Here is a 22,196-nt window from a genome sequence, read left to right on the forward strand (position 1 = left end):
ACATTTCAGATTGGGGATAGGCATGCCTCACAGCACTGTCCTGGGAACCTAGACTTTTGCTAGTTTTTTCTGCTATTTGATTGATTTCTTTTTTTCCTTTTTCTGGTGTACACGAGTTCCATATTAGACCACTAGAAATGGGGAAAACTGCAGCACTCTGGGCCCCCAGGACCAGAAATTCTGTGCGGATCCTAACCTAGACTGCGTATCTCCATCGGAGCGTGAGCTGAATGCCACCCAAGGTGCTTTTCACACGTTGTGCTAGACAACTATGAACATATTAAGGAAGTCCGACATTGACTGGACGGGTGTTTCCTTTTGAATGCTGTCTTTAGACCCAGCTCTTCTGAAAAAAAAAAGAAATAAAAACGTTACCTCATGCAGTACCTCTAGTAGAACTCTCAATAACACGGGAGAGAGGATCTCATCTTCAAAAAAAAAAAAAAAGAGAAAAAAAAGTACCAAGTATCGTGTGTGTATATATATTTACTTGACAAATGTAAAGGGTTTCTTCCTTTTCATGTTTGAATCCTGTGAAAAAAAATCCTTTTTGATTTACAGTCGATTTTTATCGTTCATTTATCTTGTAGTGTGAATGGATGTTGGGGGTGACTTGTGTGATATCTCCCGTAAGAGTGACATGCTTGTGTGTTGGATGAGAGTGCGAGTGTGTTTATTTCACTAAAAAAAATGGATGAATGGTAACTTTATCTGTGAGCTAAAACATTTAGAAATATAAACTAGATGAGAGTACATCCATCTTTTGTATATTAAAATAAAGACAAAACACTGATTAACCAGGAAAAGGGAGTGCTTTGTTTTCATTCAGTCCAGTTCAGGTCTTCAATGTAATGGGAAATGTATTTTGCTGACTGTATATGTCCCATTCTAACATTAGAAACTCCAATTGAAGGGCGCCCACTGGAATGCAGTCCAGGGGCATACCATACCACATTGGCTTTGATGCCTGACAGCGTGTCGTGGGTTCGAATCCCTTCTCGACGACCTTTGCTGCATGTCTATCCCCATCTCTCCCCATTTTCTACTGTCTTATCAATAAAGACATAAAAGCCCCAAAAACTAATTTAAAGAAGAAGGGAAAAAAGTAATTGAGATAACTTTGGTGTTAAGCTTTGATGGGAAAATAAATGGCTTGTCTGCTCAAACTGCTATGTTAATATAATAATACCATAAAATGGTTACATGTAGCCTAAAGCAGTGGTTCCCAAACTTTTTAGCTTTAGCCCGTGACCCAAAAGAGAAATTAGACATTCGCCCCAGGGCCCAAACTAGTGAAAATAGAAGATCTACAAGCTCTCAACGTGGCACGAAGCCGCTATTTTCACCACTTTTTAATTATTATTATTTTATTTATGGAATTTCTTAGATGTGTTTGCTTGTTTGTCTTGAAATAGAAAGGTTTTAAAATATATAGCCTATTTTATTTTTTGTGAGAAAAGAAAATGGTATTTTTTTATTTTTTTTAATGTTTTTTATCCCACGGTTTTGCAACCCATTTTTTTCTCACCCGGTGACTACCTAACCTGTAGTCCTGGTTTCACTCTCCCCCTGCCGCGCCAGGGGACACCCGGCTGGCTAGGGGGAGGGGGTGTATAGAAACCAGGACTACTGCATGTTTTTGTGTGAGGGTCTATGAAAGTAGCCTAGAATTAATTGTTGTGCATACAAATAAGCTATGTATACCTAAACTAAAGTACACATGAATAATACCCACAGCAATGAGCCAATAGCTACATGTGCACGCTAGAGGGCAGCAATGACACTGAAGAAGACCACATGGTTTCTGGGTTCTATTCATACTGTGTACACATTTATTTATTTAGTCATTCAAGTATTTACTAATCATTTAATCACAATTAAATAAACATATTTGTTAACATTTTTATATAAAAAGAAACTGCTCTGACGAGCTTTCATGCAAGAGGTAGCCTATCTTGTGCAACTTTGGCTTGTAGATATGTTCTTGTTATTGGCTAGCAGTGGTGTAAAGTAACTAAACTACGTAGCCTACATTAAGTACAATTTTGAGTTTTTATACATTACTGGAGTAGCTATTTCCAATTTTACTTATCTCAGAGGCAAATATTGTAGCCTACTTTTACTCCACTACAATTAGTTTACAGATTTTGATTATTATTAAACATTGCCCACAGCCCTTTATAGATATTTCGACCATTTGAAATCGATCTACAAGCTCGCAATGCTGTGAAAAGGGACATTCTGCAGAATAATGACTTATTTTACTTTTCTTGATTTTGATACCATTACTTTTGTACTTTTAAGTACATTTTGAATTCCGGACTTTTACTTAAAAGAGTCTATTCTGTCTGTCATTCATTCAATGTTATAGACCCATGAGTTTAAAAAGGACCCAACAACAAGCCCAAAAGCTTTCTTGAGGTGTTTATACCATAGAGTTATATGGTTTATCCTTTTGGACAGTTGACCGTGTGACAGGCTTGGCCAGGCTACCACCAGTGAACTGTTCTGTCATGAAACAGTACATTTCCTCAAACTTCTAATAACGTATTCAATAAATCAATCAATTAATCACATTGCAATATTGATACAAAAACTTGATACAAAAATACAAAACGTGAGTATAGTAGGCATTTTTTTCCACTAGCGGGCGACCAGCCACAACCAATCGGGGAGCGTCTGAGCCCGTCACGTGACACAACGGAATAGTAAACGGCTCGTGGCTCTGCTGTGCGTGCGTGTGTGTGTGTGTGTGTGTGTGTGTGTGTGTGTGTGTGTGTGTGTGTGTGTGTGTGTGTGTGTGTGTGTGTGTGTGTGTGTGCGCGCGCGCGCGTGTGTCGTACAGTCCCAGTTCTTCCAACAGTGAAGTGAACGGAGGAGGAGGAGGAGGAGGCGAGGCTCTTCTTTCTGCTTTTGTTCGGTTCCTTTCTGAACAACTTCCTACCAACCAACCTCTCACTCAAACTGGATACATTCAACTCAAACCTCCGTCAAGAAGAAGTATCTCGTCGTCACCATGTCAGCAAGCTGCCAAGCAGGTGTGTAATAGTGTGTCTGTGTGTGTCTCTGTGTGTGTGTGTTATGTTGTTTTTTAAATTGTCTTTTATTGTTGTTTTTAATAGTGCTACGTTTGAATGTGCTCCAGTGAAATGAAATGCCAGCGGGGCGAGTTGACCGAACGACGCCGTAATAACGTTACTGTAGACCGGCCTGGCCGGGTCCATTCGTCCCGCGGCCACCGCATCACTTATCATGGAGGAAGATATATAACTATAAGTTAACTGACACTGATTTAAAGCAGTGTCTTTAAACCTTTTCCATATTCAAGGACCACTGTTTATTGGGCATTTAAGCCACGGACCACCATTTGATGAGATTTAGCCTCTCAGACCCAAAACCTTTTGTTTTCGTTGGACAAGATTTTGTCCACAATTCCATGCGGTGTTGATGTTGGTGCCCATAGGAGAGAGATGACAGGCAAACGTTGAACAAAATAACAATGCGTCTACGTTCTCTAATTCATTCATTGTGTAGACTTCTTGTGAATTAAGTAATGCAGATTTTTATTATTATCAAAACAACATTTACGCTCTCAAGAGATCTATAAGGGTCCATTTGGTTACCAACTCTTCATTTAATTGGGGACCACCTGGAACCCCATCAGACAACGGACCACTGGTGGTCCCCGGACCACAGGTTGAAAACCACTGATTTAGACTTATTATTAGGCTTCATCGTTTGTTTGGAGCATCCTGGCGTGTATTTGAATAGTTTTGGTGTTTTAAAGTGTATCTCTATTTATTACAAGTGTATTTTGGAACTTTAGCCTAGTATCAAGTTTTAATGTTTGCTTTACATTTTACACGGTAAGACTGCGCTATAGCAACTTATTTACTGATTTATTTTGTTTTTAAAGCACTGTTTCCCAAACTGTGGGTTGGGACCCATTTGTGGGTCTCGGTCCAATTTGTATGGGTCACGACTCGAGTAATTCTAATTAAAATTTAGATTTTTTATTTTATTTTATCAATTTTAAAACAAATTCCATACATTTTAGAAAATAAAATAATTAAGAAGTAGTGAAAATAGCAGATCTACAAGCTGTTGGGTCCCCGGGCAAACGTCTGATTATTTTTTGGGTCACAAGCTAAAAAGTTTGGGAACCACTGTTCTAAAGTGTTTGACTTGTCTCGAGTGTTTGTTCCGTTTTGTGTTGACTCTTGCCCGCCCCATGCAGCTCACAGTCACTCTTCTTTGCACCTCTACTAGCGCGGACAGTCCGGGGACCCGCTGGGGGGGAGAGTGATCTCTAGCTCAGCCGGGGGAGCGCCACCACTCTCCGGCCGGCCGGAGTGGCCCGGTGTCCCGGGGGGCCCGAGGAGCACCACCCGTCCTCCGCCGGGATGTTACGGAAGAGCAGCAGCAGCAGCGGTGCTGGTGCCGGTAGCAGTGGCGGTGGTGGCGGTGGGATCATCAAGCGCGCCCAGGGCCCGCCGCCGCGACACTTCTCCTCCTCCCACACTGGATCCCTGTCGGCCGGCTCCACCAAGACGTGGGACATGGGCCGCAGCTCCAAGAGGTCCAACCCTCTGAGCAGCATGGGGCTGGAGGCTCGCCTGGTGGAGGGGGTCCCCGGCGTGGACCCGGACTACGTGATGCAGCTGGTCAACGACGTGCGCCGGTTCGCCGACGTGCTGCTCAACCTCAAGGACGCCTTCCAGTGCAAAGGTGAGATATTTATAAAGATTTGATTTTTGGGGGGGCTTTTTCGCCTTTATTGGATACAGGACCGTAGACTGACAGTATATGGGGGGAGAGATAGGGAGTGACATGCGGAAAAGGTCGACGCCGCCAGGCATCCATGCCTATGTGGCAATGCCTAAGTGGTATGCGCCTGGACCAGTAGGCCAGCTGGCACCCTTACCCATCTCGTCTGGGTCTCGGAGTTACAAGTGGATACATCAAGGATTTTGCTGTGAAGAGCTGCATCATGATGTATTCAAGGTGGTTGGTTGGTTGGTGGTCGCTGCTGCTGCTGCTGCGGTTTCTTAACATAAGGGTGTTGCAGGTCATCATCGTGCATAGACGAAACACCACACAAAGGCAAGTTGCAGGTGTGAAACACAAGACAGAAGGAGATAACGTCACACAACAGAGGAAAAAAGTATGCCAAGTCTCTGTTCTTTGTTATACCTCTGTTGTCATGTTGCAGTCTTGCGTCTATCAGTGGGTACGGTACATGCCACAAACAACAACACAATTTAGTCTGTTTGGTCACTGTCTGACACAGCTGTACGCCTGTAGGAAGGTACAATGAAAGTACAGTCCAAGGATACTTAAAGGAGTAGTTCACCCCCAAAATGACTTTTTTTCTATTTATTAGTCATGCCATGGAGACTTGAGTTCAAGTCTAGAATATGTTTTGTTTTTTGTCGCATTCCTAAGACAGTCATTTGATTACAATAAATGTACCCCCATTGATTCCGGATGGGGACCCAAATGCATTTGGATCCCCATCCGGAATCAATGGGGGTACATTTACAATAATCAATTTTTTATCTTCGGAGTGCGACAAATACAAAAAAAAAATATTATTGAACTCAATTGAAGTCATTTTAAGGGTGAACGTGATTTTAGTCTATGTCTTTTGCACATACGTGCACTCAGATCTACATGATCTACGTGTGGGAATGTACACACACACACACACACACACACACACACACACACACACACACACACACACACACACACACACACACACACACACACACACACACACACACACACACACACAAGTAGGAATGAGAGTGAGCGAGTTGTTTTGCCCATTCCTTGGGCTGGAGGAGTGGACCCTCTGTGAATAATCCATGCCTTGTGTCGTGCTGAGTGTTGCTCAGAGCCGTCACTGAAGCATTCCGCTTATTTGCCTCCCTATGAACAGCGGCTTGTTTTTGAGTTGGGCTGGCATAGGAATCATCTCGTAATATGCTCTCGTAATATCTCTCCCAGCCATGTGTCATCCAGATGGCATGTCATACAGTCCCGCGTGTTATTGATCTCTCAATGACACTAGGGCTCATTAGTGTTGTTGTCTTTCTGAGGATGCATGGCATTTTGTCGTTAGTTAAAGCAGTGGTTCTCGACCTTTTCAGGCCGCGACCCCCAAAATAATCATATTTTAACTGGGGACCCCCTACCCTGCACAAGCACTTGAAATTGTAGGAGTTGGCATTACATTTAGTTTGACTCGATCTAGTCCATTTGTGAAAATAGCCGATCTACATGCTCACAACGCCTCGATCTGCTATTTTCACAATTTCTGCCTCCAATATTTGACAATTTTACCAATTTTTGACCGGGTGCATGTCTCCTTTCCGACAGACACTAACCCTATCTCTTACCCTAACCCTAACCTTAACCTCTATGGAAGTGTTGCCACTCCGACAATAAGAAGTCACTGTCGGAGTGGCGACATGTCGGAATGGAGAGCGCCCCCCTGTTTGACCAGAGGTACTAAAAAGGTCTTGAAAGTCCTTAAAGGGATATTTCACTTTCAAAAAAACTTTTGGTAATTTCATCGTCTAATCAGGCTTTTATGAACACCCTGAACAGTTTTTAATTTGCTTGATTCGATATTTAGATATTTGATGTAAATGTTACCAGGCCCTCCAGGCCCAGGGCCTCTCCCCACACACACCCATTGTAACTTCAAACTTCCTTTTAACCATGATAGATTCATTAAAAACACCCTGGTGACTCATAATACCCTCCTAATACGTGAGCCTAATACGCCAACCTTTTTCATTTATTTTTAATAATTATTTTTTCCATTTTCCCAAATAATTATTAAAAATAAATGAAGAAAGTTATCGACCCACAGGTTGAGAACCACTGAGTTAAAGTACCATCCATACACCGACCATACCAGCCATACCAAGACCATGTGTGTCCTTTGCCACTACTGTTTTAAAAAATATCGTCCTATTTGTGATTGTTTGTGAAGTCTAATGGCTCTGGAAACAGCCTAGAAATCACACAATACCTGTGTTGCAGTTAATGAACATGCTATTCAGATGTTTGGTGTTCTCACTTGGATTTCGTAATTAAGTCCATTGTGCCATAATCCATAAGTAAGTCCCATTTGCATGTATATGCATGAGCTAAGTGGGATTAGTCTATGCCATGGCACAATGGACCTAAATTGCTAAATCTGGTTCGAATAAGCACATTGTTGCACAGTGCACACACAACCTTTTAGCATCCATGCAGGATGTTATATTGAATTGTAATCTCTTCCTTTAGCGGGGTAACCAAACCTAAATTGGTCTAAGAGTTAGATTTGTCTAGCTCTCATGTTACCACACATCCTCCCATCTTCCCATAACCTCTTCAAATTGGGGGGTTGAAAAACCCAAACCAGGTGTTTCTTACCACATCCAGAGGCCAAAATAGGTGGGACATGGATGGAAGTAGGTCATGAGAGAGAGAGAGAGAGTTTGGAAATATGTTTTACTTTTGACACACACTGGTCACTTTGCTAGTTTAAAGGCTTAGCTCTATGCTGATTTTGCATTACAGCACATTTGTTCTAGCAAAGGGAACATTCAGTTTTTGTTTACTTAAAGATTCTGCTCTATTTGCATTTAGCTTCAATCATGTTAAGGTCATTAAGTGGACTTAAAAAATAATCGTGGGGAAATGCTACAAACATAAGTCCTCGACTTTATACATTTTTGTCAACTCTGTCTGTGTTACTTCATTCAAACATACTGTATAGCCTAGTAGTCCTTTTGATCAAACATAGGTCTATTATATATGTGGTCCACTTTGTATAATTTTATAATACACAAACGTTTCTTGACATTGTATTTATCCAATGAAGGTTTACTCAGCACAATGAGCACATATTAGCTTTTTTCAGCCATGCCCTACTTAACATTAATGCGCTTGCTTAGCTTGCACACCATTTTGTAGAAAAGACTAAATCCATCCCAGAAAGGATTCTGTGACAGCTCAACATCTAGCAACAGTTTACTCTCAAGGTAGAAACCATCAAACCAAAAATCAACTGTGTTATTTTTTTTATTCATCATGAGTTTGATTTATACCCAAATTAACTAAATGTATAGCAACCATGATCTTATTGTAAAGTCAGCCCTATAATTACTAACGGACCTGATTGAGAGTGTGCTGATGCATTGAAAACACTTAACAGTAACAGCCATGGATGGAAAAAATTGTTTACAATTGAATCGTACTGTCTAACATTTTAGGAATAACATAGGATATGTGATATTTTTTGTTGTAAATCGGTCCTCTAATCGAAAGCAGACATTTTTGTTTACAGTTGTAACCACACGTTAACCAATGATGATTGAATAATGTTAATGTTTTGCAAGAGGAAGGGCAACATATCATCAAAATTCTCTTCTGACATGAATTTACCAGTGATCCCAAAGGAAATGACCATTGTTGCTGTACCACGCTCAGTCACGTTCTAGGGCTTGGCCCAACTGAGGTCGAGGTGATAATGTTTATGATCCTTTGTTAGTGAAAGCTATCTCTTTTTCCCAGGTGGTTGAGGTGTTGTTCATTGTGTGTGTGTGTGTGTGTGTGTGTGTGTGTGTGTGTGTGTGTGTGTGTGTGTGTGTGTGTGTGTGTGTGTGTGTGTGTGTGTGTGTGTGTGTGTGTGTGTGTGTGTGCGTGTGTGCATGCAGACAGACAGACAGACAGACAGACAGATTTGTGTGTGTGCGCGGGTGTGTGTGTGTTCGCAGCTGTTATTGGATTGGACGATTAATGGTTTGTTTGTTATTATGACTGAAGGGTCAGAAATGGTCATCCTGGTCTGGTAGAACCAGCAACTCCTGGTTGTAAGAAGCTCTCTAGCCAAAGATAAGAAGTATGTCAGATAATAGATTGACAAACGGAGCAAACTGTAACAGAGATCTTTACCTAATGAAACAAACAAATTGCATTGTTGCATTGTTTCCGTGCAGAGATGAATAACTTATTTATACCATGAAGATTTATATTACATTAGAGGGGCGAAAGCAGTAGGTTAGTTTAGTGGTAACTTACCACCCATACATTCATGCTATGATGTGTGACTGTTAGCCTGTGTCAGCTCTTTACCGTGCAAGCAAAAACAGCCACTGCAAACACTGCAGGGTTCCATGTGGTTGAAGAAAGCTGACAACAGCAGGAATGATGGAGGAGGGGGTGTGAGTGTGTGTGTGTGTGTGTGTGTGTGTGTGTGTGTGTGTGTGTGCGCGCGCGCTTGCGTGTGTGTGTGTGTTTGTGTGTGCGTGCGTGCGCACGCTTGCGTGTGTGTTTGTGTGTGCGCACGTGCGCACGTGCGGTGGTAGAAGGGGCGAGGCGAGGCACATCATGCCAGCTCTCATGTTATTCTTCTCATATTTGGACAGCTCTGTCACTGGAGTACGGTGTGAACTGACGCGGTTCTTATCCCTCCTAGAAGGTCTGCGATGCCGCGTTGGGGTCTTGTCTGTATACAGTAGGCTCACATTCCCGTTGCAGAGACACCGGGGAGAGGGTTGACTGACTGTGTCTCTTTAGTGCGCGCCTCGCCGCTCCCTCCTCTCGCAGTGAAGAATGTAGCAGAAGCAGTGTGAGACAATGCTTATTTTTCTTCCCGAGACGTCGTCACCACGGGCCCCGTGTTGCTGGAGGATAGCGCAGCGCTCGCAGACAGCACAGCACGACGGGGTTGACCGAGAGCCGCGGGGGAATCCTATCAGTGACGGCCGGCATAAAGCCAGACCCACCATGGCATCCATCACACCCACAGAGTTACACCTACAGGTTCCCCCGCCGGTCGCGTGGGGGGCCTCGCGGTGTTGATTTACACCATTATACCATCTATCTGTTGGAGATTTTGAGTAAATTAGATTACAGTGTCTCTGACCATAAAAGCAACAAGTAGTAGTCAGTCACTACTATAGGCTTTTCACTGTGGAGGAAAGCCTGGTTTTCATTCAGAAATAACCAGTGTGATCCGGTCTAAAGCCTGCCTATTCTAGAACCTGCCTACTTCCTATCTGTGTCCGGTTGGGTGCTGAAATGTATTTGTTCCTTCACATAAATGCTGTATCAAATAGCCTTGTTTTGCCATTCTCTACTAGTTGGCAACTTGGCATAAATCATGGACATACCAAACCTTCATGGTTTTATTATGGGTAGGCCACTCTGATTCCCATGTTAGTGAATCTATCTTTGGGAGCAGAAGACCATGTCCGCATCCACTGATCCACTCTCTAGACTGGCTGATCCCAGTCAGACCAGGGCAGAGGCCATGGTGACCCATTTTGTGCATTTGATCTCTTGCCTCCCAAGTGGTGCATGTTGACACTTTAGGCACGTCATATTGGACACTCAGTGTGAGCTACAGTATATGAAAAGGTATAACACTGTGTTATAAGCCGGCTAGGGTCTAAAATGTATGCTAATTAGTCGGGCCGGCCTACTTAGGGCCCAGTTAGTTAGGGCTGGGCCTTCATTTTCAGGACTGTTGAGAACTTGTATCTAAACGTTATGAGCTGTGACTGTGGTCTCCAGGTGACCTTTGACCCCTCACACTTCCCACCAAACCCCTGTTGACCTCTGACCTCCTCCATCACCACCACCACCCCATTTCACCACGGGACATCATTCAGCCCGCTACCTGGTTTTCATTTCCATAAAGATGTATGCCGCCAATTCCCCACCTGTTGACCTGGGGCACACTCAGTTTTAATGGTAATAATAACATTCATATTTAACCCATTAAGACCTGAGGCTGATTCTACAAATGCCTTCTAAATCAGTAGTTGTCAAACTTTCAAGATCTTTCGAAACCTTTCAAAAATAGCAGATGTATAAGCTCGCAGCGCGGCTTGTACATCGGCCAATGCTAAAATCTAAAATGGCACGGATGCTTTCCTGGTTTTAATGGGTAAGAAGAAGGAATGTAAAAGAATATGTCATGGTATTTTATCATTTCTTTCTTTACAACCATGAAAAATGGTGGTACCGATGAATAGGAGCTGAATAGGGTTGAGTTAGTTCTATTGACCTTTTACCAGCTGAAAGTAAGTTCATGACCAAGTGTAGCCCAAATTAGTCTTTTCTGCTGCACATATTTTATTTGTGTGACACGGTGGAGCACGGCAGAGCTGTGGCAGTATGTCAGGGATTGAACTGTTAAGCCAGATTTATACTGTTTGTCTTATGACGGGTGTTGCATGCCAAAAATAGCAGATCTACAAGCTTACAACCCGCTCGCTGTGATGCAACCCATGAGCTTGTAAAGCTGCTATTTTCGGTATGCAACTCTGAATTTATACCCTGTGTATAAATTGTAACAGAGCACCTTGCAACAGCTGAAATGTTGCATCACAAGCACAATAGCAGTAAAACAGTCATAGAATTAGTAATTAACGCGTGATCGTTATTGTTGGCCTGTATGGGAACAGAGCTAAAATAAAAATGTTAGCGTAATTTATTCGGTCAAAACTGTTCAAGATGAATCTGCATTACTTTGGAAAAAGACAGCTTGGCTAATGGTTTTAATCAGGAAGAAAAGGCAGCCCTCTACATGGACACACGCGTGCATGCACACGCACGCACGCACGCACGCACGCACGCACGCACGCACGCACGCACGCACGCACACACACACACACACACACACACACACACATTCATCTTTGTATTACTATACTTGTGAGGACATCAACATTTTAGGACGCCTTTGAAAATAGCCCAAAATGACCCTAACTCCAACTCCAATGCCTGAACCGTAAATGCCAAATCCTAACCCTAAACCCAACATGAATCTTTTCCTAATTTTAAAGCCAACTCCCAAATGTGTCTTTGTCCTAAAAAAAAACAACCCTTTCTCTTGTGAGGACCAGGAAATCGGTCCTCACAATGTATATTCCTCAAATTTTACTATACTTGTGCGGACAGTTGGCTCACACAAGTATAGCAATACAAATACGTACACACACACACACACACACACACACACACACACACACACACACACACACACACACACACACACACACACACACACACACACACACACACACACACACACACACACACACACTCAGCCAAGCCCCTTCCCATCCCCCCACTCTCCTACATACTTTGCATTCCTTTAGAACAAATGTTCACTTGTAGCTATAGCGCCTTCAATAGACCGACGGACGGTAGGTGTGAGGCGGTTTGAGCGCGTATGAAAAGAAACGGAGCTTCCTGCTGAAATGAATCATTACATTTGGCCTGTTTCTCTATATCCTTGACAAACGGTGCAATACTACAGTACGCCGTGGAGCTGGCTAAATGCTTAGCCGAGGTCACTTGTTTCGTTCCAGTGTTTTGGGGAGATGTTTGGAAAACAAGTGCTTGAGAGAGAGAGAGGGTTCTTGCAAAACGTCCAATGGGAATTCATGTCAGGGGAGGCATGACAGAATTGGGTAGCAGCATTTCCTCGGAGAGGAGGCCTCGGCATGTACCTACACTTTTGCTGCTGTCAAGCTGGCTACGCCATAAAATCTCAGTGTAAAAAATGCAACCAAATGGTGTTCCTTTGGTGCCATTTGGAGTTAAATTGACGCTAAAGATTTAACTGTGTAGCTTATATCACATTATTGATATAGCCTATCGTAGCGAAGGAGAGCGCGGTCATTTCTCAACTTACCGCTTTTGCGGAGATTCAGATACCAGGAGGCTTTAGGTCTCATCTACTGACATAAATCATTCCCGTTTCGCATAGTTAAGTGAACACAAGGGAACATACCCAAGAGAATTTCATCTAGATTTTTCTTTTTCAAACCACAGTTTATTGACATTTTCTAGATAGTTTCAAGCGGATCAGCGGTTTTCTACCATTTATCAAGCCAAAGAAGTTGAAGAATGCACGCTTTAGGAATGCGTGCTGTGGAAGTTATGGATGGATGGTGTATAGGCCCCGCAGGCAGGGCCAGATGAAACTACGAGCTTATATCTTTTAGACTTTAACTGGCTTTTGTTGCATTTACAACAGCCGATTGGGGTCAGGACACAGTCTGATAGCCTCGTTCCTTGAGGGCCTCTTTTGTTCCTGCAAGCTCAGGGTTGAAGTTGAGCTCTTTTAACTTCAGGTGGAAGTGGAAGGAGGACAACAGAGAGCACGTTTCGCTCCAGCACTTTTACAGTTGCCATTCCAAGGCTGAGCAAACATCTTGGGGCATATTTGTAGAGCGTGTGCTTGAAGGCTTATTTGCTCAGTGTATAGTGGGCATTGTACAGTTGTGTTTGAACGCACATAAAACTCTAGAATGCGTTTTGCTCTGCTCCCACCCGGGGGAATTTATGCCTGTTTTTTTTTTTCAGGAGCTGTGATGGCGAGAACCAACAGATTATTGTTGAAATCGACTGATCGGATTTATTATGTTTATTCTGGTAAGATAAGGCAATAAAGTACACAATGTTGGTAAATTCCACTCACAAAACCCAAACCTACCCAGGAGTGAAAAAACTATTGTATACTGATCAAAGACACATGCACATGGTTGTTGAAGTTATATGCTGAGACGCGACGTATTAGAAACGTTTGCATCGTTAAGCCGTTTATTGAACAGTTTGGTGTTCCTAAAAATAGCAGATCTACAAACTCACAAGGGAGGGGGGATTTTCAAATAGCCAAAAGTATAAAATAGGGATTGTGATCAATGATTCATTTTCTGTTAATCGTTGAATGGTCTGGTTGTTTCATCTCTACACGAGACGTCTTTCAAATGGAGAGGAACATATCTGTCTGACTAGCACTAGAGGAACATATCTGTCTGACTAGCACGTCATCATTGAACCAGGAATGCCATGGCTTTTCTCAACAGTCAGCCGGTGTCATCTTGACACTGTGATAAGATCTGGCAGGGCTCCAGTTGAACTGCATTGTTCTGTCTAGCTCTCAGTGCCAGACTTTATAATCATACAGTCAGTTTAAACGGGGCAGACCGACTCGTGTAATAAGAAACGTGTAGGCCGGCCTGTGGAGGCATTTCCCCCTGTATTTATAGCTGAATGTTGATGGCTGAGCTCTCAGGTTATACAATGGAGGTCGGACATCATTTGTTTAATTCTAAAGTTTGTATCATGGTTTGTGTTGGTTTGAAAGGCTCAGGTTATGATACCCCAAAAGAAAACTATCCACAAAAAAAGCCAGGATGTCATTTTTATTAGGCTAATTTATGAGGTGCATGTCTGTATTGTATAGGCTACCTGAGCAGAGGCTGCTCACTGAGTACAATGGGATTTGGTTTTCACATTACACTCATACATCATATGAACACAATGCATTCTCACATAAAGGGGATAGTGTCTGTCTGTCTGTTTGTCTGTATGCATGCACGTGGATGCGTATTTATGCGTAGGCCTATGTTTTTGTGTGGTCAACACCCACACTGTCTATGTTTTGTTGATATCATCATGCATGTCATGATGCCATTCATTTGTGATTTGTATCTCGAACCTGCATTGTAGCAGGCGGGGAAATATTGCTCTTTCGAAAGACCATCATTTCGACAAAGGAGTGTCGGGAGGGTTAGCGACTCACCCCACGGCACGGAGGTTAGGGTTAGGGTAAGGGTTGGGTTTGGGTGTCGAAAAGATGACACGTAGTAACAGCGAAACGCTCCCGTAGCAGGCTAGCCGCACAGAGAACCAGGATTTTAGATACAAATGTATCCAACAATACTGTAGTGCTGTGCTAACCACAAAAACCTGCTCCCTAATCCTTAGAACCAGTGCCGCGGCGCCAACCCAAGTGGCCACTTTGCCAGTGCTTGCGGGTGGCACAATCACTTGAAATAAAAAGAAGAATCCTTCACCCCTAATGGTTTTAATGGCTCGCCGCTCCTTGGGAGACAGAAAAGAGAAATTTGTTGGGCAGTAACTTTCCCTCTGTGATGCTGAAGGATGTTTTTGTGCAAGCCTGTGGTCGGGGTGTTTCCTGGGGTGTGGATTTATGGTTATGGGCTGTAGATCTCTGGGTCTTGGCTCTGGGGTGATTGGCCACAGCCAGGGGTGGGATTGGTCCCATGTAGCTCCTGCTGGAGGGAGAGAGAGAGAGAGAGAGACGTCGCCGTCCACGGCCATTGGTTGGCAGACCTGCTGCAGTTTACAATGGAGACCACACAGAAAAAAACTGGGCTATTTTGGGTGGCCATTGTTGTGACACTGAGATTTGCTCAAGTCGGTTTTCACATGCGTAATGAAATATAGCTCCGGCAGGGATAGTTTCATCAGATTCTGTGTGTTGTAAGTAAGGTACAATATGTATGCCACCTACTAGAATTGTATTATGATTGATTTAGGGTTGGATGGTACAGTATACCAAATAATGTAATGTCATCCAAAGGTAAGGATTTTTACTATACGGTACCTTCGTCCACAATATTTCATTTAATTCGGTCAAGAAAATGTTTCACATGTATCCGAAATTGTAACTGCATTAAAAAAAGGATTGATTGTATATCAGTAATAAAAAGTGAAAGAAAATAGACCCCTTTGAATGAAACACGACAATGATATAAAGACACAAATAATATGTCATATTTTATATTGTAATTAGAACGGAAAACTATACCTTTGAATACCGTGAACCTTAAATGGTGCATTTATATAGCGCCTTTATCCGAGGCATTATACAGTACTGTCAAAAGTCAGACAAATATTGTGACATGATATTTAGTGCATATTGCCCAACCCTTGTTGCACAATCTGTGCCCCACATGAACGCAAAAATAAAATCGAATAATTAATTACTGTCAAACCCAACAGACAACACAGTTGTAAATTAGTGCCACTAAGACACATTTCCACACCATACACTGTCATCCTTTGTTTGGCTAGCTAGTTGCATCACATGGTGAATCATCCAGAATGAAGGGTTATTTATACGTTGTTGCGAGCCGGTGTCCCACGGCGACGCATAGTGAGCATTCATTGCCTATTTTTATTGTGCGACACGGCATGACACCACATATCAATCAGGCATTACTGCACTGTACTCGTAGGTAACCCACGTGCACTGAACCGTCCGTCCAGCCATTTCTTTTGCAACTAACTTCCTGCTTTTAGTGACTCACTTAATGTCTGTCAACACGAAAAATTCATTATCACTTGAATCACTTCACACCGTATGACAGATGATACTGTGTTGACAGCAGAGACGCGACAGCTACGTCAAAAAGTCTGGCATCGCGACAGCCTTGGGGAAAACAGAAAATGTAAGGTTTAGATTGGTTCATACACTTATATACAATCCCAAAATATGCCTCGTAGTTTGGATGGCAACAGTGTTAGTCGATTATAGAAACTCTTGAGTGCTGCTGATTTTCATTCAAGCTCCAGGTGGTGATCGCATTTAGGGTAGGATAACAGATAAGGGACGACTTCAGATATTTACATACTACAACATGTCTAGACTAAAATAGGCCTATCTGTTTATTTTTTTAATATGTAAAATATATGTCAATACTATATTTATGGGGAGCTTGCGTGAGTTTGCCAGGGTGGAACTCCTTCCACTCCTGACGTTACAGCCTGGAGTATGGGAAACGTGGGGGCGGGCAGATTTAGCTCTTCAAACACCAATTTCCTAAATGTATGTAACATATGTATTATCCCCGCCAGACCGGAACGGTCGAGGGTGGGGATTATGTTGTCGCTATCGCAAGTCTGTCTGTCTCTCTGTCTGTGTCTGTAAGTCTGTTTGTAAGCAGTTCATCTTGGGCACCATTGGGCTGATCATCAGTGTGAAACTTTGCATGCACACTCCCAATAGGCCAAGGAAGAACCCGATTTTTTCAAACTGACCTCATGGTGGCGCTGTCACAGTCCCCTTCACAGTTGGCCTTTAACTCTTGAACTGTAAAATGTTCACAACTTCCCATAGAGCCCAGTTTTTATGCCATTTGACTGTGAAGTCTGTAAATATCTTTTGTAATTTCAAGGACCCTCAGTTTGATATGCATTCCATTTGGTTCCCATTTCTACACTTTCAGAGTTACAGACTCCATTTGTAAGGGTCCATTTGGTTCATATTGCTTACCATAAATCATTTAGCTGGGGACCGGCCCCCTGGAGACCCCTGAGGGACCCCTGGTGTTCCCAGAAGCCCATGTTGAGAACAGCGTACTGGGTAGCATTGGATGAGGAGCAAGCAGCAGGCTGTTTTTCTCATGTCACTGGCTGCTTGTAGGACTCAAACCTGTGACCTTTCCAGCTGCACGGGGCAGTTTCTCTAATCACCAGACCACCTTGACACCTGTTTATGGACTGCCCTGCTGTTTACTGTCTGAGCGATTGTCTGGAGCCCCTCCTCCTCTGTCTCCAAACAAGGCAAGGGGGAAAGATGGCAGCAAGGCACCCAGCAGGGTTCCGGTTGTTTGGACAGGGGAGGAAATGAGTGTTTGGAGATGGAATCCTCCTGACCAAATGGTTCCACCTGTCGCAGATCAGGTTGCAGGCAAACAGCTCATGTCATGGCAGATTAGAAACCTGTCGCAGCAGTGCATGTTTGGCCTGGCCCTTTTTTTTATCATTAAACAATTAGAGTTATTGAAACCGTTACAAGTGGAGGAGGCTCGTCATGAACACCGTCTCGCTGCTCATGCACAGGTCTGTTTTAAAACGACCACCAAGGGCATTTCTAATATAACAACTCCTTTGATCATAATTAAATTAAAAGTGTTTAGTTCAATAATAATAATTATAAGGGGGGAAAAAAAAGGGAAAAAAAAGAAATATATATATATATATATATATATATATATATATATATATATATATATATGTTTGCATGAAAAGAATAACAACAAAACAAACCAACAATGTTTACTAAAGGCATGCTGAGTACTGTATACTCCAATAATCATCATTTAGCTTGCAACTTAAACCAAAAAAGAAATTACCCCATTTGACAAATGTGCTGTTACTGTTGTAGTCTGGGATATCCTACCCTGGATACGCCAATGCTGCCTTCAAAATCAGGCAAGTTAAGACACCGCTGCAGCCAGGTATCCACGACGTTGACTGGTGACTGTGAGTCCCACCCGGATGTCTCCCTGCCTTTTTAAATGCCCGCCCCGTCTTCTGTCTGGGACACAGGCAGTGTGTCAATGCCTTGGCGTGACGTTGATGGATACCCGTGAGACTCGATGGTGGAAATAACAAAATTGCAAAGTCATGTTGTGTTGACATACATAATATATGTCACGCCGCCTCTCCCTCTGAGTAAGACGGCGTGCGGAACTGCCGATGAAGAAAAAGGGGAGGGGGGGGGGGGGGGGGGGGGGTGCAGGGGGTCAGAAAGAGCCCCGGCCCGCGGCGGTTTCACTGTTAACTTTGTGTCAGCAGCACGGCTGCCGCAGAGGCTTGTTCCGTGTGAAGAAGTACCGGTAGAGTAACTGTTGCATGTCCAGACAGGCCAATTGATTGCCTGTTATTAGCCTAGTAGCTGGGGTGGAAGTGGCTACGGTCCCTGGCAGGCAATGTGAAGACTGGGTTTACGTTTACGCTCACACACGCACGCACGCACACACGCGCACACGCACACAGCCACACACGCACACACACACACACACACACACACACACACACACACACACACACACACACACACACACACACACACACAATGAGGTATTTAGGAGACAATGAGAACCCTTCAGCCCCCCCCCCCCCCCCCCCACACACACACAATACAATTGTATTGGTAGAAATTTGTCAAATCAGCAAAAGCAAATATTTGAACATTGGTTTATAAAACACCTTAGTTGATGTAAAGACAACATGTTATTAACCTGCACAAGACAAGCGGAGTGGATCCTGCCTCGTATAAATTAACGACAGTATTGCGGCGTGGATTGCGATACCAGCAGACGTAGCTTCATCGACGTAGCTTTTTTTTATTCCATCGTCAACACAAATGAAAATATCCTAGTTGAAATGTAAGGAAATAAAAGGCTCCTTCTGCCGCATAGAAGGACAGGCTGTGCGACGTTGCAGGCAGCTCTGCCATGCTTCCGCTATTCGTCGCATGACAAAGTCTATACAGCTTAAGGGGTTATTAACGCATGGTTAATGCATGCACCCAGATATCTAAAGAGGCTGAGGCCATTTGTAAAGCCCCCTGACTGTGAAACCTTGCCCTGGAAGAGACCCAGGTCTTGATCTCCACCAAAAAACAAACACGGAGCCTCATGGCTGCTCGACTCGCCGACTGCTAAGGGGAAAGACAAAGCGGCCTTGAGTTATGGCTGGGTGCCGGCGGGGTGTCTTCCTTTCAACAATATGGCGCGGCCCCTCCGAAACGCCTCATCTGCATTATCTCCACCAAAAACAATACCCACCCCCTCCACGCACACACGCACACGCACACACAGACACACGCATACACGCACAGCCACACTACCGCCATCGTCCGGGGGGTGGGGTTTGGGGGCGACTTTCCAGTGAGCCCTTTTGATGCCATTGTTGTGACAAAACCAATTTGGCAACAGTGATGTGACATTGTGTACTTCCTGGTGGGGTGATAATGAAACCGGCCACCGCTTGTTTACTGAACCTCTCCCGCGGCTTCCCCGCGTTGCGCTGAGCACAGACTAGACGAGAGCCTCGATTCACGCAGGTTTAAATGGCAACGGCCAGCCATGCTGCATCTCGTGTGTGAGCGCTCACACATAATTGGACCGGACTGATACATTTTTACCCATTTAAGACTTTAAGAAAAATAGCACATGTACCGTACAAGCTGGCAGCGCGGCACAAATATCTTAATATCGGTATTCTGATGATATCGTAGGGAGGACTATTTTAGATCAATAATCATCTGTAATGCCTATGTAGTAACTAAGCGGGTAAATGCACATAATGCAGCTATAGGACAGTCAAGCAAATTCAGAACATGACATCACTGTACTTTAATGCAGCTTTGAAAACCAAAAGACAGAAAAGTTGTCTTTTTTCTTCATGGCATTTCACAATATTACAATATCCCGAATCCCGGACGATACCTAGTCTCACGCTGTATCACGGTATCGATGTATTATCCATAGTGCTCATGGTTATCAGACTGGGTGTTGACTCACTGACGGTTTTCCTCTCCTCGCTCCTTCAATCCCCTCCTCTGTATTTTGAACAACAGTCACTAATTGAAATCGGCTTATTTTAGATGGAAAGGAGAAACCAGTGACATCCCGATCCAATTAACAGCTGTGACTGACATCCTTCGCGGTTTAGCATAAGAGATCAAGATAAGAGATAAGATTGAACCTCTACTGATGCCCGGGGCTTTGATCAGTCATCTTTTGTCATTCAAAGGCTTCTCAAGTGTTCCTGTCATTACTGCCCTGCTCTCATATGATAATAATGTACAAGGCCACACCAGAGTGCCGCTGCTGAGGGATAAAAGTAAGAAGACGATGATGTTTAATGGAGGATAGTGGTGGGCAAAACCGTTCATTTCAGTGAACGAAATCATTTCGTTCACGTTCACGGCAATGATCAGTTCAACCGTTCAGTGGTGCTTCTCTGCCGGGTCTCGCGCAAAGATATCAATGTTGACCATTCGAAAATAGACGATCTACAAGCTCACAACACGTCGCGATGCAACACATTGTGAGCTTGTAGATCTGCTATTTTCAAAATATGTTTCAAATAGGACATTCTGCATAAAGAGTACTCTCCACTTTTGGTACTATATATTTTGATAACAATACTTTTGATTTTGAATTCCACTGGACTGAGGGAGGCGGAGGTGAACAAAAGCGTGAAAGTAATATTTTAAGGCGGCATAGCTCAGGGGTAGAGAAACCGTTATTAGAGCACGAAGGGTTCCCGAAGGGTTCCCAGTTCGAATCCGGGCTCCCCCTGAGTTAATGTCGAAGGGTCCTTGGGCAAGACTCTGAACCCCACATTGCTCCCGGTGAGCAGGTTGGTGCCTTGCATGGTTTCCTCTGCCACCGGTGTATGAATGTGTGCGTGAATGGGTGAATGTAATGCACAATCTCTGTAAAGCACTTTGGATAAAAGCGCTATATAAATGCACCATTTAAGGAAATGGACGAATCGTTCACGGTTCTTTCTTGTGAACGACACAAGACTAATAGAGGATTCCATTGTCATGGTGTGGTAAAACACAACCAGCACCGCAGCAGAGACCCAGGTCCAGTCCCTGGCAGCGGTGCCTGCAGCTTGGCCGGGCGCTCCAACACACACACAGCTGACAGTGCTTTGCAGGGTGGGAACCTGGCAGGCGATTGGGTCTATTAGAGATTTAACTATCGTTTATTTGATTTTTCAATGAATCGAATAATCGAGAAGAGCTTGAAAAAATAAATGTACTCGAGCGTTATTCCATACTTTTTCGCACAGCGGTGTCGTGCAAAATCTGCGAAAATAGCAGATGTCGTTTCTTTCACTGTATTTAAACTGCTATTGAAGTATTCAATCAATCAATCAGTCAATCAAATCTGCAATTCTTTCCTACAATGACATGCGCAAAATAGGGATACTCGATTATTTGTTTAAAGTTATACCATGTAACTTTTTTTATAAAACAAATCTTAAAATTGTCCTAACTGTTAAATCGCTAAAGTTTTAGAGCACCCACTCCGTTATTTTCAGCTTCTAAAGCCTTCTCTTTATATGTTTTCTATGATCCTGGCCGGGGACCGGATTTCGTGGCAAAATTACGTCATCTGCATCATCTGTATACGTTGTGTATACGTTGGCCAATCACATCGCGGATCATACACACATGATACACTACCGGCCAATCACAGCATATCTGCCGTCTCTTCAGGAATTAGCCTCCCTCAGCTACAGTGTTTACGATGGTGAAGGATTCTTAACCTCTTAATCCCCAAATCCTGGCCAGAAAATTACATTCTACCCCTCCACGGATTTGTATCGGTCGCGGTGGTTTGCGGCGCCGCTCCGGTGGTCCGTGGCGGTGGTCCGCGACGACTCCGGGGCGAAAAACGGCCGAAAAAAGCAATACCGCTACTGACCACTAGTTTAGCAACTTACACAGTATAGCTTTAACTGTTGCACGTCACTATAAACTCCCACTCCTCACTGCCAGGTGAATCATTATGCCTGAGATGGGGGTCATGTGATTGTCTCCTACATCCTCC

At 43.6% G+C, this 22,196-nt stretch overlaps 1 protein-coding gene across 1 annotated transcript in view; it reads left to right on the top strand.

Moving 5' to 3' along the window:
- Window positions 1-4,403: 4,403 nt before the first annotated feature.
- LOC308284719 (rho GTPase-activating protein 29-like) overlaps window positions 4,404-22,196 on the top strand; it is a gene marked incomplete at its 5' end in the record, with an annotated part of 64,160 nt that continues 46,367 nt past the window's right edge. The window contains one exon of the mRNA XM_080725440.1: window positions 4,404-4,728. Coding sequence (XP_080581566.1) covers window positions 4,404-4,728 — 325 coding nt within the window. The remainder of the gene's footprint in view (window positions 4,729-22,196) is intronic.

Source organism: Nannobrachium achirus (assembly GCF_963921795.1).
Source record: "Nannobrachium achirus genome assembly, chromosome: 5".
NCBI classification, from domain to species: Eukaryota; Metazoa; Chordata; class Actinopteri; order Myctophiformes; family Myctophidae; genus Nannobrachium; species Nannobrachium achirus.